The 17,981-nt window shown below is 40.9% G+C and overlaps 1 protein-coding gene across 18 annotated transcripts in view; it reads right to left on the bottom strand.

Moving 5' to 3' along the window:
- Window positions 1-17,981, bottom strand: part of myo18ab (myosin XVIIIAb) — a 168,488-nt gene that overhangs the window by 38,426 nt on the left and 112,081 nt on the right. For all 18 annotated transcript variants that reach the window (XM_039791360.1, XM_039791353.1, XM_039791346.1 and 15 more), the window contains 6 exons: window positions 17,488-17,577; window positions 12,713-12,832; window positions 6,688-6,799; window positions 3,771-3,898; window positions 3,131-3,285; window positions 2,265-2,388 (listed from right to left, as the gene is read on the bottom strand). In XM_039791360.1, the coding sequence (XP_039647294.1) occupies window positions 2,265-2,388; window positions 3,131-3,285; window positions 3,771-3,898; window positions 6,688-6,799; window positions 12,713-12,832; window positions 17,488-17,577 (729 nt within the window). The remainder of the gene's footprint in view (window positions 1-2,264; window positions 2,389-3,130; window positions 3,286-3,770; window positions 3,899-6,687; window positions 6,800-12,712; window positions 12,833-17,487; window positions 17,578-17,981) is intronic.

The raw sequence follows: 17,981 nt of genomic DNA on the forward strand, positions 1-17,981 counted from the left end.
TGGCCCGCCGCCAAAGCTTTTAGTCTGGCCCGCAGAATAATCATGAATTCACAAAATGTAAAGAGGAAAAAATGCGTTCTGTTATTTATCATTTCAAGCATTTAGAGCAAAAACCCAGCCCCCTGTATTTACATCTCTATTCACATGCCGGGATTCTGTACAGCGATGCCCGAGCTCCACACACACAGCTGAGCCGAGATGTGTGTGCGTTAAAACACACACACAGCTGAGCCGAGATGTGTGTGCGTTAAAGGTTAAAACACGCAGCCCCTGACTTGGAACGATACAGAGTTACCAACGGCCGCTGGGGCAGATGAACTCACGCTGGTCTCTTTTCTGTAAATAGGCTACAATTAAACCTTCGTGAGTAGAAAGTCAACACTTATCAATGCACTCACCTGTGTAGACCGGCATCAACATGTAGAAAGCAATATTTCAATCTGCTCAGTCCCCCCGCTGTTTTACGCAAACACAGCTCTACTCTGCAAATAGCGAATTTTTACAAACAAGCTAAAAGAAAAGCTGTCGGTTTGTAGTCTAACTGTTTATCTTAGGTTGCCGGGAATCTGAAAATTTTGACAAATCCTTGTAAACCTCACTGCTGGCTGAACAAACCAAACTCTCCGCTAGAGCGGACAATCTGGAGCTACTTAATATGCACGTGAATGACGCGATCGTTATGTTCGAGTGATGATGATGATGATGCTGGTTGTATTATTTTGCAACATCGTTTCATTGCAAATGAGGCATACATGATGAGTGCATAGAATGCTTATCAGTCCATTCATCATTAAAGCTGGGCTTTTGGCTTTTCCACGTCAACTTTTCGCTTCAGTCTCTTTGACAGTGACATGTTTACCTGACAACAGCCTTTCTTTCTGCAAGCATTTTCCACCAATCAGGATGCTGCATACTACAATAATTTTCCATAATCACAGACTTTAACCATCACTCCTCAGTGAACTGCCTCCTAGTCTGAGATCTTTTTCTAGTTAAAGAGCCAGTTATCATTATGGAGTTTCCATGTTTTTTAGGAGTTTGTTCACACTAATACATGTAAAAAAAAAAAAATATATATATATATATATATAGCATTAATTCAGTAAGAAAGTGAAAATTTCGAACAAGAATAGGTATAAATTCATTTTATTTTCTTTATTTGAAAGTCCGGCCGCCAGAGTGCTTCGAAAAATTCTGAAAAAAATGTAGTTGATGATCCCTGCTGTAGACTCTCTGTCCAGTCAGAGACATATATTGTGTAATTGATGTTTTCATTTCAATTAATTAAATCCAAGTAAATGGAACACTCACAAGATGTCACCAAAATCACTCTGTCCCCTTTAAATCTTTCAGAAAATGATGTAAGTGTATCGAATTATATCGAATCGAATCGTATCGTTGGCTGAATATCGTGATATATATATCGTATCGTGAGCTGAATATCGTGTATCGTATCGTGAGATTAGTGTATTGCTACAGCCCTATTGTATAACACTCAACCCTGTTATGCACAATTGAGTTATAGACATCTTTATGTATTTTTTCAGGAGAACCTGGGCTATCAGAATATGTATGCTGCAGGGATGACACATGAATGTATGAATTGTTATATGACTATAAAGATAAAAGAAAAAACTAAACAAAATTTGAATCAGGCAGAAATGTATAGAGTAGCCGTTTAGTTGTGAATTTATCGTTCTGGTATTATTGTGCTAAGTCTCAGAAAAGCCACTTAAGTTTCAGGCCGGACCACTAAGATTCTGGAAGGGCTACGATCGCAAAGACGCCCTTTTAGGAATGTTAGCTGTTAGGCTAAAAACACAGACAGAGGGTGGGAGGAAGTGTCGCGGAGATATTGGAGATTACATTTCTTGATGATTTGTGTGTGCATATAGAAAGTGTCATATAGGGAGACACGTAGGAAGTTTTTTTATACTTCTTTTCTAACTGGTTGTGGAACATTATGTGATGAGCACCAAGATGCAAAAATTCAGTGTCACTTCAGAACAGAATGACTGGAAGTCATTTTAACAAGCCCCTTTACACCTTAGGCTGTCACATAATACTTACATAGGCATAATGATAGTCCCTATTTTTGGAACATGTAACTACTTTGATTCAGCTGGATGAATAAATCAATGGGTGGTTCCACTTTTTTCACCAGCCAGGCATGAAAATAAACTATAAATAGACACCACAGAGAGGAAAATTCAACCCCGTTTCAAATTCAAAAAACCATCATATCAGTGATTTGTGACACAGACCTCCAGCTGCTGTCGGAGGCTGAAGGCCTCTCCGGCCAGCATGTCTTTCTCTCGGGCCAGTTTCTCCCTCAGGCTCCTCTCCCTCTGCACCTCCTCCTGGGCCATACTCAGCTCGCCGTCAAACCTGCACACCGACACACACTCTTCTGATTAGCACTGTCAACAACTACTGCTACTCTGGTGACACGTGAAAAGCAAAATTGGAAAAAATCTAATAACTTAAAATGGGCTGAGCTGGCCACGAAGAAGATCATACATGCTTTAAATATAGCATGCATATTCAGCAACACATATACAGCTACGGAGCATGTCCCTCGATAGTAGCCTCACACACACACACACACACACACACACACACACACACACACACACACACACACACACACACACACACACACACACACACACACACACACACACACACACACACACACACACACACACACAAGTACAAATGAGCTGGATACTCGTCTGTTCTGTCTGCACAGCATGATGCTATAAACACTCTGGAACACAATATAGTTTTTCTTTCCTTACAGTTACTATTGTTACTACAGCAACACAGTATGCGGGAACACGACAGAATGATGCAATACAACTGTGTGAAGTCTGTGTGTGTGTGTGTGTGTGTTTGTATGTATGTATGTGTGTGTGTGTTTGCGTGCGTGCTTGTGTTTCTGCGGTGTGTGTGCGTGTGTGTGTGTGTGTGTGTGTGTGTGCGTGTGTGTGTGTGTGTGTGCGCGTGTGTGTGTGTGCGTGCTTGTGTTTACGTGTGTGTGTGTGTGTGTGTGTGTGTGTGTGTGTGTGTGTGTGTGTGTGTGTGTGCGTGTGTGTGTGTGTGTGCGTGTGTGTGTGTGTGTACTGACTTCCTCTGCTTCTTCTCCAGGTCGTGGTTGCGGCTCTGTTGGCCCTCCAGGTGAAGTTTGGTGTCCTGCAGTTCAGACGTGAGCCGCTGGGTTTTCTTCTTCAGCTGCGAGATGTTTCGCTGGGACTCCTCGTTGTCGGCCTGCAGGTCGGTGATCTGAACAAACACATTCACACGAAAAATCACAACTGGAGACGAACACTTTTCAACACGATGAAAAGCCTGCTGCTGGGAATTGCACGGCAACAAATGTCATGCAATGTGTAACGGACTTGAGAGGCATCCAGGCAGAAATGTAATCTATACACTGCATTCACAACACAGCCACTTAATAAATAATTGTAATTTTAGTTATCATGTAATTTACAGTGGTCACATACATCATTGGCATCATCGGCTCATTATATCTGACATATGACATAAATCTGACGCCATATTATAAAAATGCAAATATTTGTATTGGTGTACTAAAACAAGAAGCTTGGAGGTGTCTAACTTGGGTAGAGCCTTATATCACACTATTTTACAGCTTTAATACTTAAAAATGAAATCAATGAATTCTACAGTACATATCGTCAAGCTAATGGTGGTCCTTATATCAGAGATGGAGGCCAGTGGTTTGGAATGAGTGAAAGACTCACCCTCCTCTCCAGCTGCCGCTTGTTCTGCTGCTCCACCTCCAGCTTGTCATCACACTCCTGCTGCAGTCTCTTCTTGGTGAACTCAATCTCCCTGATGGCTCGCTCATACTTCAGCCTCCACTCACCGCCTGTCACAGCAGCACGTTCCCAGTCAGCTACATTTGTGTTTCATCTGAATATGCTTACACTTGATGCATATATGCAAACACTGGTCACAAAAGCACAGTACTCGTTTGAAATGAGGATTTCAGTAAATAAATAAATATCTCCAAACTTAATATTAGTGATAATTTCATACCAAACTTAGACTTTTGCATGAAAAAACCTGGGTCGCATATCCTGACTTTCCGAGACATTTTAAATGTCCAAGCATTAAAACACTTTTATGTTGTGGAAGTTCACATTAGAAGCCTTATAAGCAATCCCCTTCCTGGTAGGCTTTTGCATTAAATTGTCTGCAGAAAGAGTTGACTAACACAACAGCACTCAGAGAAACAGCAAAGTAGATGTGACTGGGATTACACAGAGAAACAGCAGAGTGGTAAGTAAAACATGACACTGATGTTGTATTGATTGAATTAGTGTTGAGGAAATGCACATAACGGGGAATTTATGTGAGCCATTCTTATTTAGTACAAGTGTTACCACCCCTTCTCTCCTCAAAGTTTAACCAGTTTGTAGCGCCAGAGGAAAAGTCAGGGGATCACCAAAGTCATTAGGATGTCTAATTGATGATATGTTTAATTAATAAGACACATGCAGTATTTCTATTAAAGCTATCAATCGTTACTGAAGTAGCCACAAGCTACTGCACTGACAGATTTGTTTTGAGACTAAGATGTTCACCTGCAGCCAGTTTAAAGCGGTAGCCATTATTTCGTTTTTCTATTACTTCCCTGAAAAAGTCAGTTCCAATCCTCTCAAGACAAAACTTCACTAAGACATATACACATACTGAATGTACTTCAGTCTGACATGACTTGTTGAAATGTCACATGTTTCAGTGTCAGTTCACCAGTCTAAGCTCTGCTATAGTACGGCACAGACAAGTAAAGTGTGTGCCATGTCTGTTCCAACCTACGCAACATTACATTATATATTATTACATTACGTCATTTAGCGGACGCTTTTATCCAAAGCGACTTACAATTGCGATATATGTCAGAGGTCACACGCCTCTGGAGCAACTATGGGTTAAGTGTCTTGCTCAGGGACACATTGGTTAATGTAATGCAGTGGGAATCAAATCCAGGTCTTCCATACCAAAGGCATATGTCATATCCACTGCGCCATCACCACCCACAAAACTTGACGAAGCAATATGAAGAAACTAAGTCCAAGATCAATGCTACATTCACAAAGTCTGCATGTCACACAGCTGGCAGCCTGCCTGCAGGGTGTCTGGAACTGAATCTTTACTTTACTTTTCGCTTTTAACTGATCAATTTCTAATACACTTCTTCACATTGGATATTTCTTGGCTTTTGTCAAAGCATCGATCGGACACCCCCCCCTCCCCACAGTTCCTGCACCTCCACTGAAGAACAGTCTGGGAGTGAATCACTGCTATTGTCACGTCTGTGTTACATACACACAGTATGCGTATGAGCAGCTCAAAGAGAGAGCTTGTGTACAGACTCTCAGAGGTGTACATGCGACTCACGGCTTTTTTGTCAAGGTTCTGTTGACAGATTGTTCACCAAATTAAGTTATTGTTGTTGTTGAAAGACTAATAGTGACGACTTTCCCTTTTTGTCAACACAGCTTATATATGCTTGGAATATAGTTATTTCACTGATAGAAGGATGGATGGATGGATATGCTGTCTGTCACAAAGTGACAGAAATTCTCAGACAAGGCTCAACAACAACTAAATAATGCACAATTAAAACACATTTAAAAACGCACACGTAAAAACACATTTAAAAACGATTTTGAAACTGTCAGAAGATTTGATTTAACTATATGGTTGTTTCTGAGGCTGCAGTTTGTGGAGTGGAGTGGATTTAATTAAAATGATCAATTAGTTGACTTGAATCAACAACAATTAAAAAAAAAATCAATTAATTGTAACTTTTAAGCAGGAATGCCAAACTTTCTCTGCTTCCAACTTCTCTAATTCAAGATATTGCTACTTTTATCTTTTTAATATCAATGTTAATACATAGTTTGACTGTTGGTTAGATAAAAGAACTCGTCAGGTCAGGTTCTTAAAAAATGGCCTTTTTTTCCTTTTTTCTTAATAATGCTTAATAAAAAAAAAAGAAATCTACAGATTAATCAATATTAATTCAGATTTATTGGATTGCACTATTGGATGCAATACTATTGGATGCAATACTGAAAATAACTTCCCTTACTGAAAATATGTTCCCGTGTTCATGTCTATACTAACAGTAAATGATAAAAGGTGTGCATTATCAACATGCAAAACTCTCAAAAGATTATTGCCAACTTGAGTTTTTTATTTCACTAGTGATCCCGAAGCAGAAGGCCCCAGCGGGGTATGCAATGCCAAAAACACACTGGACGAAGCGCCGTGAAGCCGAGAAAGTTTCATTTCGACGCCCATGTTATCCTATCTGTCAGTACACACCAGCTGCAAACAGGAGTGGAGCGGCCGCGCCGGCCCCCCGCGCTGCAGCGATCATTTCGGCATATCCACTAGTGAATGTGTCAAACCAGGTAGGTAATTGAATACTTAAACAATTTTCAAAATAAAACACCCAGGTTTATGGTGATTTTGGCTGTCTTGACTTCTCAGCTGTGTCTAGAGTGAGACAGGGGATCAGGCACGCATGCACACACGCACGCTCAAGTTTTTTAAGCAACACAACATAAATCAGAAGTCTCATCAGATTGGTAATTTCTGCTGTGCCTGGGGCATATCTGTTATTTTGTCCACATTGTGTCTGACCTGTGTCGTCATCTTCCATCTCTCCGTTGAGTTCAGACGCCCTGATGAGTCGAGCCTCCATCACCTCCATCTCCATGGACTCCATCTGTTTCTTCATGCTGTCAAACTTGGCCTGTTGGATGAGAGAGAAGAAAGGTTTTATATGACTACGTGAACACATCTGTCTCTGTGGATTAACCGGAGTTCTGCAGGTTTTCATGTATTGAAGGGCCCAAATAGAAGCACATTAAGTCTCAGGGGCCCACAGAGGAAAGCTTTGGTTGTTGCTGATGTAGGATTGAAATGTCTCCTGCTGAGAGTAAAAACTAACTGACTATCCAGTCCCATCAGCAGCAGGTGAGGATGCGGCCCACAATAGGTGTCGGGACCCTCTGTTATTTTTCCAATGAATTTCTGAAAACAAGTCTTGGAAAAAATTATTGTATAAAGAACTCTTACAGCAATCGTCAGACCGGCCCGCAAAATAACAATGAATTCAAAACATGTTTGTTTATCTTCGTTTGCCACTAATCTTAAAATTTTGACAAATTCTTGTAAACTTAGCTGCTGGCTAAACAAACCATCCTCTCTGCAAGAGAGGTAAATCTATGGATGTATTATAAGACCAAAACAAATCCATGTGGCTACTTAATGCATGTGAATGACCTCATCGTTATCATTCTTGATGATGATGCATGTTGTATTCTTTTGCCACAGCATCGTTTCATTGCAAATGAGGCATACAGGTTTAGCGTTACTGAAAGTCGGCAAAATGAATGCTAGCCTACTTATCAGTCCATTCTTCATTAAAGCTGTGGTTTTCCACGTCAACTTTTTGCTTTAGGCTCTTTGACAGTGACATTTTTTTACCTGACAACAGGCCATTCTTCCTGCAAGCGTTTTCCACCAATCAGGACACTGCCTACTACAACGACGTTTCCATAATCACAGACTTTAACCATCGCTCCACACTGAACTGCCTCCTAGTCTGAGATCATTTTCTAGTTAGGAGCCTAGTTATCATTATGGAGTTTCCATGTTTTGTAGGAGTCTGCTCACACTAATGTAAAATGTAAAAAATATAGCATTCATTTAGTAAGAAAATTGAAATATCAAACAAAGAGAGGCGTATTGGGTATACACACATTTTATTTTCTTTATTTGAAAGTCTGGCCCCCCGGAGGGTCTGCTTACAGAAATTCTGGCACAGAAACTCTTCACACAGTCCTTTTCGACAAGTTTGGAACAATCAGGGTTAAATTTAAGTGACAATTTACGGGTTTATATTTGTTTCTTTATGTCTCCATCTTTTGTGCCATATGGTCATATTGTTGTGTTTTTATATTTGGTGACCATGTTTGATGCAAAGCAGTAACTGAAGTAGTGTTCCACTAGCCTAGAAGTCTAGACGCACCCTATCGGCAGCCAATGTAATTTGCAGCCAGGGGGTCTAGCAACTCTCCGTTGGCTTGCGAGCTGGAAAAGCCAAACTCCAGCCGGGCCAATCACATCGTGTATAGAGTCGGTGGGCGGGCTTAACATAATGACGGCAGAGTTACGACGGTTCCTGCTACTTGAAAACAAAGGCGATGGTTGCTGCTGCTGGCGAACAGCGGTCTTTCGAATTGGCTTTGGCCGCGACTCTGGAAGACTTGGAGTTCAGCTTTTCTTTGAGAAAAGAACAAAGAACGGCACTGAAGTCATTCTTAAAAAAGGAAGATGTGTTCTGAGTTTTGCCGACCGGATACCTTCTTCGTTGCTCTGGTTGGTTGTAGCACTATCCTATTGCGTGCAGAGGGAATTTGAAAGACAACCGTTTATCCCGCCCCTTGGATTGAGCCCTGCCAATGGTGAGTTCCCAGACCCAACATCTTGATGTGGGTCTGGCTTGTCAGGCTAGTGTTCCACAGGACTGCCCTGAATACATAAAGATCCCTTGTTAGCCTGTGCTATGTGGCAGCAAAAAGCAGCTGATTAAGGTGAAAAGGGCTAAAGAAACTAATTCTAGCTGTGTGTCTGTATGTTTTTGACCCATTCGATTTTGTTATTTATATTTCATATTTCAATATTGTTCGTGCATTTTCAATCACTTTGTGACTAAAAAAACTCCATAACCTCCATAAACATGGCACACACTTCACTTGTCTATGCCATACTATAGCTGAGCTTAGAATGGTGAATTGGCACTAATGTGTGTGTGTATAAGTCTTAGTGAAGTTTTGTCTTGAGAGGATTGGAACCTGCATAAATAACTGTAATCCCAAATGCCATGATATACATGTCCCTTACAAGTGTATGGAAATTTTGATGCTACAGTGATAACATTTAACTGTAATTTTTAGCTCTTATTTTCAAGAGGATGCAATGCAATAACTCCCTATATAGAATTATCCAAATATGTTACTGGTCCATTCCACTGCAACATGCAATGAACCCTTCCCTCTGGGTGAATACCCACAATGCCCCCTTATGCCTCTCCTCACTTACACAAGAAGAAAATAAAATCCATCCCACATTTCTATCAGCCTGGCCATTTGTAGGCAGCCTCTCACCATGCTATCTGAGCAGTCACAGTAAAAAAAACTATTCCAACAATGCCCAATAAAAATAGAGGAAGACATCATGTCAAAGATGTCAAATAACTGAACTAAATGGATCGAGGGAGCTGGGGGAGGGCATCGGTGGAGAAATGGCCTGACAATATAATTTCACAATTACAGTCGTCGCTGTGTGCGTGTGTGTGTGTGTGTGTGTGTGTGTGCGCGTGTGTGTATGAGAGCAGAAGAAGAGAAACAATCAATGCAACACTGGCTGACCTGGCTGTATGGTGGAATATGTACTGAGTGCATTTAAGGATTTAGATTTAGGCTCAAATTTTTTTCAAGCCTATCTTAATACTACATTTGCATGCCATATATACAGAGTTAGTGGTTGGTGTAATCATTCCTCCTCCCCATAACAGCTGTGAAGGAATCCCTTCAGAGCGACTGCACTGTAAAAGATGGGGGACAATTTGCCAATGCCATATGCTTGCCAATTTACTGAGATTTTTTATTTTATTTATTTTTTTATTGGCATCTTTTGGCAACTTCAACATTTGTAGTTGTTATAGATGCCTCAGGGTCTTAATGCATTCCATTAAACCGGACAGTGTAACATCACCTACCGTCAGCTATAATATTCTCTCGCCTAATATCTCCAGGTCCCCTTGACCTCCTCACATTATAGCCAGGGACAGCTTTGATTTAGAAAGATGTTTTTTAGCATCTCACTTCATGTCAAACCGTTCCCTCTGTATTTCAGGCAGAGTCAGCGCCGCTCCACCTGTAGCTGTGTTAATCATTTCTGAATTTGTTGTGTTTTTGTCTGCTGGTTTATCGACAGCAGTAATTGAAGCTCTGTGGTCTGAAATTCTTCTTTTTACCCTTTGGTAACCTTTTTGTGAATGAAACCTGCTCGCAAACGAAGCGGAGCAGAAAGCCTCCTAATGCAGTTTAGAGGTGCTGATTATGCTGACAATCAAATCTCACAAATGCACCACTGCTCATGAACAGCTGGCAATCACAGGCTGAAACAAGGAATTCAGTTGTTGTTGTTTTTTTTACAGAAAAAAAGTAAATGTAAACTGACTGTTTTTATATAGCGCTTTTCTAGTCTTAACGACTACTCAAAGCGCTTTAACATAGTACAGGAACCATTCACCATTCACACACATTCATACACTGTGGCCCAGGCTGCCGTACAAGGTGCCACCTGCTCATCAGATAAACATTCACACACATTTACACTCCGATGGCGCAACTCTGGGTTCTATGTCTTGCCCAAGGACACTTCGGCATGGAACTGCAGGGCCAGAGATCGAACCACCAACCTTCCGATTGGCAGGCGACCTCTCTACCACTTAGCCACAGCCGCCACAGTAAAGTGTTAGGATAAGTATAGTGTACATACATGTTGAAGTGGATATGAATGAATGCCAACACAATTTCCTTGATTTATGAGATGTACAAATGGGAGAAAATGCCACAAAATGTTGCAGGGTTTCTCAGAACTATTATGTGACTTTATGTAAACGGTAGTCTATATCCACGACATTCCCCTTCCCGGATTGCGCCGTTGCGGCAGGAATTTCCGCCAGATGCATGTATTTTCCTTCCGCTTTCTTTGTGTTGGAATTTTAAACTCCGGTGGATTTGGTGGAGGACTACTGCTCCTCAGATCTCTGCAGGGTAAATCCAGACAGCTAGCTAGACTATCTGTCCAATCTGTGTTTTCTGTTGCACGGCTAAAACAACTTTTGAACGTACACATGTTCCACCAAAACAAGTTCCTTCCTGAGGCTATTTTGCAGCGGCTCTGTGCCGAGCTTAGGGCTGCCCAAGATGATTGCGATTGGTTAAAAAAAAAATGCCAATAGAGCACGTTTTTCTCCCATCCTGGAATGCTGTGTGGACTAGCCAGACCCTCCTGCGCAGGGTTGTGGAGGAAGGTCTGACTATACTATACTAACTATACAAATACTAATACTAACGTGCCCTGTATTCTAAGCATAACGGTCCAAGTAAAAAGAGTATTTGTTTCTACAATAAAAGGCTCAGGAAAGACGACGTTCTGTGCTTGATCTCACCAGTATTTAACAAATTAAAGGCCACATACCTACAAACCTGGATTTTGTTGTGTTATAGGTGAAACTCTCATTTAGACAGTGAGGTTGAACAGCCCAGCAGGCTGTGTTCTCTTGCTGACTCACAGCAGCATCTGATGCTGAGCACCACACACCTGAAGGGCATCATTGATCTGCTACATGGGAATATACTGGTTAATGTGGGCTCCTGTGTGTGTGTGTGTGTGTGTGTGTGTGTGTGTGTGTGTGTGTGTGCAATGCAGAGCTGTAACTTTAATCAGATTTTCATATGCACTCAGCGAGGAAGGACAAACAGCTATGACTTAATAAGTAAGGTGATGTTCTATAAGAGGCTTAATTCTGCAACTGTTTGAGATCATACAGGATGGGATTCATTACCATACAGTATTTTGGAGTTGACCAACTATATTTCCATTTTGGGAAAACATCCACAGCATCCTGGAAAAATCTTTTTAATGCAAACAAATGCATTAATAGGATACCTTTGGTTTTTGCCTCAGATCCCCATTAATGGTAAGGATTTTGTGCAATTGAATATTGATGAAACAATTCCATTAGAATATGACAAATCAATACATACACGTTTATTGCAAAACTCTTGCAAGGATCCCCTGCACTACATGCATGGACCACTGTTTGGGTTGTGGTGATCAGATTTAGTACTGTAGTTATGTTGTTAGACTTAATTGCAAAATAATTTTAAAAGATTAAAAGAAAAAAAGGTATTACGCTTCCATCAGCCTTTATAACAGCAACATCTCTGACTGAAATCAGTTAATTTCAACTGAATGGCGATTCTGTATGCCTCTGAGACCTTGTTGCAGTTGAATGAACTGTGCGTTAGCAGATCCTGGGTCGTCAATAATTAAAGCCTAAATGTGTTGACAAAACAGCGATGTTTAAATATGAGACAGCCTTTCAGTTATCCAAGTTTAATTTTATATGACATTTTACAACATTAATACTCCTTTTGAAACATTACTATAGACTAAACCCCACAGGAGCAAAGGCAGGGCTGGCTGACAGCTCTGCTCTTCAATAATTCAAGCTGATGTGCTAATGTTAAATTTATGTATAAATGAACAGACATTAAACTACATTTTACAATGTGCCTTAACTACAAAGTTCATTGTGAAGTCGGAGAATGTGGTTGTGTGGTAGAAAATCGTATTACCTTACTGCTAAAGGGCTAATTGGGCTATAAACTGTTATCCATCTCTATTTGCCATCACAATAAGGTAGTTCCATTTTCATTTGCCTTAATAGAACTGCTGGGGGAAAAAAACATCAAGTGAAGTAATGGGTCAGTGCCTGGTGTTCGACCGTTTTAGGCAAACCCAAACTTAAGAGTGAATGTGTGTGTGTGTGTGTGTGTGTGTGTGTGTGTGTGTCTGTCTCTACCTGCAGGTCCTTCGTGTCCTTCTCCAGGCGAAGTCTCTCAGAAGTTTCGGTCTCCAGCAGCTGGGAGGCTGACTCCCCGGTGTTCCGCTCATCAGCCAGCTCTGATGACAGCTCTGAGATCTGGATCAGCACATGAACATACATATACACAATCACACACAGCAGAAGTCAAGCATGTGTATACTGTTTTATTAATGAATATACAAGAACCATTCACCATTTAAAACACATTCATACACTGTGGCTAAGGCTGCCGTACAAGGGGCCACCTGCTCATCAGATAAACATTCACTCATTTACATTTGGGTGTTTTTGTTTTAGGTTTGGGCATCAATCACATTTCATTCATATACAAATTATATCAGTTAATACATAGGAGATAATCAGGGACATGACAGAAAAGACTTATCACATAGAATATCTGTTTTCCCCAATGGCTCCCACCATTACCATTACATTCCATTTTAACACCAGGGGTGCTTCTCATTTGCCTTATTTCATGTGTCCTTGCTCCTTGGGTGACCTGGAAATCAATCTGGTCCAGCATCATAAAAGACGTCTCAGTTTCCCTATTTCTGTTCAAAGGAGTGAGCTTGAGCTAGGATACAAGAGACCATCCTTTAAAGAACTCTTTTAAGCACCACCATGCCCCTTTATTGGAAATCTGTTAGTGGTTAGATGCTACCTGCAGTTGATCAGACTGTTCTGACAAACAACAGATTCAACTCAGGTGTAATACTACTAACCAGTTTAGATTATACTTGTGTTCTGATTCACAATCTAGTTCAAATTTAATATGTAATAACTGTATGTCTGAAAAATAGAGGAAGCATAAAACAACTTTCATCATTCATCCGATGCTGCTGTAGTAACGTGCACAGCACATCACATTACCTATGCAAATACAAACTGTAAGGTTAACAGCATCTGAGAATCTGTTTTGGGGTGTTCCCCAAGGTTTGGTCCTTGGTCCCATTCTGTTTGCCTTGTACTAATATGCTTCCTCTTGGACAGATCACTGCTACACAGATGATATTTAACCATATATTTCATTTAAAACCTCCCTACGAAATTTAGGTGGCTCTATGGACCAGGCTCTGACTCTGGACCAACATGTCAAGCGTGATTTGTTCCTGTTTTTATCCAGCTGAGAAACATTGTAAAACTCAGATGTCACTTGCAGAGATGAAAATGATAATTTGCACCTTTATCTCGTTCCGTCACGACTATTGTAATTGTCTTTTTTACCTGCCTAAGCAGAAAATCCCTGGATCGCTTAAAAGTGGTCAACATGCTGCTGCAGAGCTTCTGACCAGGCCCTCCTAAGGCTCACAGATTTAGATTTCTCTTCAATGGCTCCCCATCAATTTCAGAATTCCATTCAAGATTCTTGTGAGCTTTTATAGAGCTCTGCGTGGTCAGTCTCCTGCCTACAACAAAGAGCTACTGCAGTTCAATATTACAACAGGTCTCCGAGGTCCTCTGATGAAAGGTTTATTGGTTGTTCCTCGCTCTAGACTCAAGCCAAAAATAGCATGTTCTTTTGAGGTTGTAGCTCCTAAACTTTGGAACTCTCTCCAATTGGAGTTACAATCTGTGCACACCTTTAAAAAAGTCACTTCAGATGACGGCTCAGAGGAGAGGATGGCACATTTCTCTAAAAATTCTGAATTATCATACTAACCAGTGCTTGAAGTGGAACAAAAAAGTTGCTGGTATTCTCTTGCATTGGCAAATCATTATGACATTTGAGATTTCTACAGTGAAAAACAAAACTTGGAGATATTGCTGGTACAACAACAATTTATTGCTATAACATAACATAAATGTATGTATTTATTTAAACAAGTTGTGTGTGTGTGCCTGTGCATAGATTGAACTTGCCTGCTAAACTCATTGTGGAATGCCATCTCCGCTATTTTGGCTGCCTTAATGTGTGTTTTCAAATCTCTGTGGTCTTTAAATTTTTTGCGCAGTGACAGCTGTTGCTTCGCCTTGTCTGTACCAAAGGCTTGAATTAAACATGCTCTACATTCTCTTGACAGCTTCAGTCCCCTCTCTTTCTGGCCAGCAAGTGACGGGTTGCTGCTACATGTTTTGCAGCCCAGTTTGTTATCTTTAAAAATGAGCCAGCTGTTCGGGGAGCAAAACTACATAATTTGGTCCCTTGACCAACAGTCAGGCCATCCATGTGTTTCGTTACTCACGTTATTGTTGACATCGGTGTCATTGACTAAGGTAACGTTCAACTCATTAACGCTAGCTGTTCCGCTCACATCAACGTTAACTCATGAAGCTCATGAATCATACCTGATGTTTCTGGTTGGACTTGGACCTGTGTTGACGTGTCTAGCTCTGGCACACACATTCTTTTAGTACCTTTCTGAATTCAGGCTAACATAACGACTTGCAAACCCGACACACTTCTTTTTAGTTTCTAGGTTTTCAGCAGTGAAAAATCTGTTACGGTCAGGCCGCAGGCATCAGACAGCTTTTTCGAACTAGCGTCCGTGGAGAAGCAAACTTCTGATAGGGTGGGCCGACTGCTTGCCTTTACGTGATTCATCAAGATCTGAGGTAACTCACGTAGTGCCCTCTTGGTAGTGTAGTTTATGCAACGTTAGGGTCATTAATCTCTCTGACACTGACGCTTTCTCTGTCAGTGGTAGAGTACCAGCTACATGCAAGAAGTAGCGGTAGGCAAGAAAAAGTTCAGGTATGTAAAATGTAGAAATGCCGTTACTGTGTACTTGTGAATACCGGCCCACTTCGAGCACTGATACTAACAATATAAATCTTTTACAACTACAATGTATTCAACTGTGGTCAGGCCAGTTAAGCAAATTTTAATTATTTCATCTAATTTTTTTGAGAAAAGATTCTTCATATGAATTCTTTATATATATATATATATATATATATATATATATATATATATACACACAGGCCAAAAGTTTGGACACACCTTCTCATTCAATGCGTTTCCTTTATTTTCATGACTATTTACATTTTAGATTCTCACTGAAGGCATCAAAACTATGAATGAACATATATGGAATTATGTACTTAACAAAAAAGTGTGAAATAACTGAAAACATGTCTTATATTCTAGTTTCTTCAAAGTAGCCACCCTTTGCTCTGATTACTGCTTTGCACACTCTTGGCATTCTCTTGATGAGCTTCAAGAGGTAGTCACCTGAAATGGTTTTCCAACAGTCTTGAAGGAGTTCCCAGAGATGCTTAGCACTTGTTGGCCCTTTTGCCTTCACTCTGCGGTCCAGCTCACCCCAAACCATCTTGATTGGGTTCAGGTCCGGTGACTGTGGAGGCCAGGTTATCTGGCGCAGCACTCCATCACTCTACTTCTTGGTCAAATAGCCCTTACACAGCCGGGAGGTGTGTTTGGGGTCATTGTCCTGTTGAAAAATAAATGATGGTCCAAATAAACGCAAACCGGATGGGATGGCATGTCGCTGCAGGATGCTGTGGTAGCCATGCTGGTTCAGTATGCCTTCAATTTTGAATCAATTCCCAACAGTGTCACCAGCAAAGCACGCCCACACCATCACACCTCCTCCTCCATGCTTCACGGTGGGAACCAGGCATGTTCCATCCGTTCACCTTTTCTGCGTCGCACAAAGACACGGCGGTTGGAACCAAAGATCTCAAATTTGGACTCATCAGACCAAATTTCCACTGGTCTAATGTCCATTCCTTGTGTTTCTTGGCCCAAACCAATCTCTTCTGCTTGTTGCCTCTCCTTAGCAGTGGTTTCCTAGCAGCTATTTGACCATGAAGGGCTGATTCGCGCAGTCTCCTCTTAACAGTTGTTCTAGAGATGTGTCTGCTGCTAGAACTCTGTGTGGCATTCATCTGGTCTCTAATCTGAGCTGCTGTTAACTTGCAATTTCTGAGGCTGGTGACTCGGATGAACTTATCCTCAGCAGCAGAGGTGACCCTTGGTCTTCCTTTCCTGGGGCGGTCCTCATGTGAGCCAGTTTCGTTGTAGCGCTTGATGGTTTTTGCGACTGCACTTGGGGACACGTTCAAAGTTTTCGCAATTTTCCGGACTGACTGACCTTCATTTGTTAAAGTAATGATGGCCACTCGTTTCTCTTTACTTAGCTGATTGGTTCTTGCCATAATATGAATTCTAACAGTTGTCCAATAGGGCTGCCGGCTGTGTATCAACCTGACTTCTGCACAACACAACTGATGGTCCCAACCCCATTAATAAGGGAAAAAATTCCACTAATTAACCCTGACAAGGCACACCTGTGAAGGGTAAACCATTTCAGGTGACTACCTCGTGAAGCTCATTGAGAGAACACCAAGGGATGGCAGTGCTATCAAAAAAGCAAAGGGTGGCTACTTTAGGAATCTAAAATATAAGACATGTTTTCAGTTATTTCACACTTTTTTGTTAAGTACATAATTCCACATGGGTTCATTCATAGTTTTGATGCCTTCAGTGAGAATCTACAATGTAAATAGTCATGAAAATAAAGAAAACGCATTGAATGAGAAGGTGTGTCCAAACTTTTGGCCTGTACTGTATGTATATATATATATATATATATATATATATATGTATGTATATATATATATATATGTATGTATATATGTATGTATATATATATATATATATATATATATATATATATATATATATATATATATATATATATATATATATATGTACTGTTTTCTTTTTCTCAGAGTTCTAAGATGATTCTCAGACATGATCCAAATCCTGTTCGTCTGTGTATGTTTACCCGGCTCTCAAGGCGGTCGCTGTTGAGTCTCAGCTCGTTCCTCTCTTTCTCCACCTTCTCCAGCTTCTGCTTCAGGTGCTGGATCTCTTCCTGAGAGGGAGAAGACAGAGGATGTTAATGACAGACAGACATGATGGTGGGGACACAGCAGATAAAGTGAATGAATAAGCATATGATGTGGGTAAGGGTTCTGTGTTGGTACTTCTTGACCTCAGTTCTGCATTCGACACAGGACACCATCATATCCTGATTAAGAGGTTACATGATTGGGTGTGCATATCAGGCAAAGCTTTAGGCTGATTTTCATTGTATTTTACTGACAGAAGTTTCAACGTCTCTACTGGAGACTTTTTGTCTGATTCTCTTCCACTGTCCAGTGGGGTCGCACAGGGTTTGGTACTGGGGCCCCTGTTATTCTCTTTATATTTGCTCATGAACAGATTTAATATCGCATACCATTTATATGCGGATAATATCCAGCTCCCAGACTCATA

This window comes from Perca fluviatilis, chromosome 2, assembly GCF_010015445.1.
Source record: "Perca fluviatilis chromosome 2, GENO_Pfluv_1.0, whole genome shotgun sequence".
Taxonomy (NCBI): domain Eukaryota; kingdom Metazoa; phylum Chordata; class Actinopteri; order Perciformes; family Percidae; genus Perca; species Perca fluviatilis.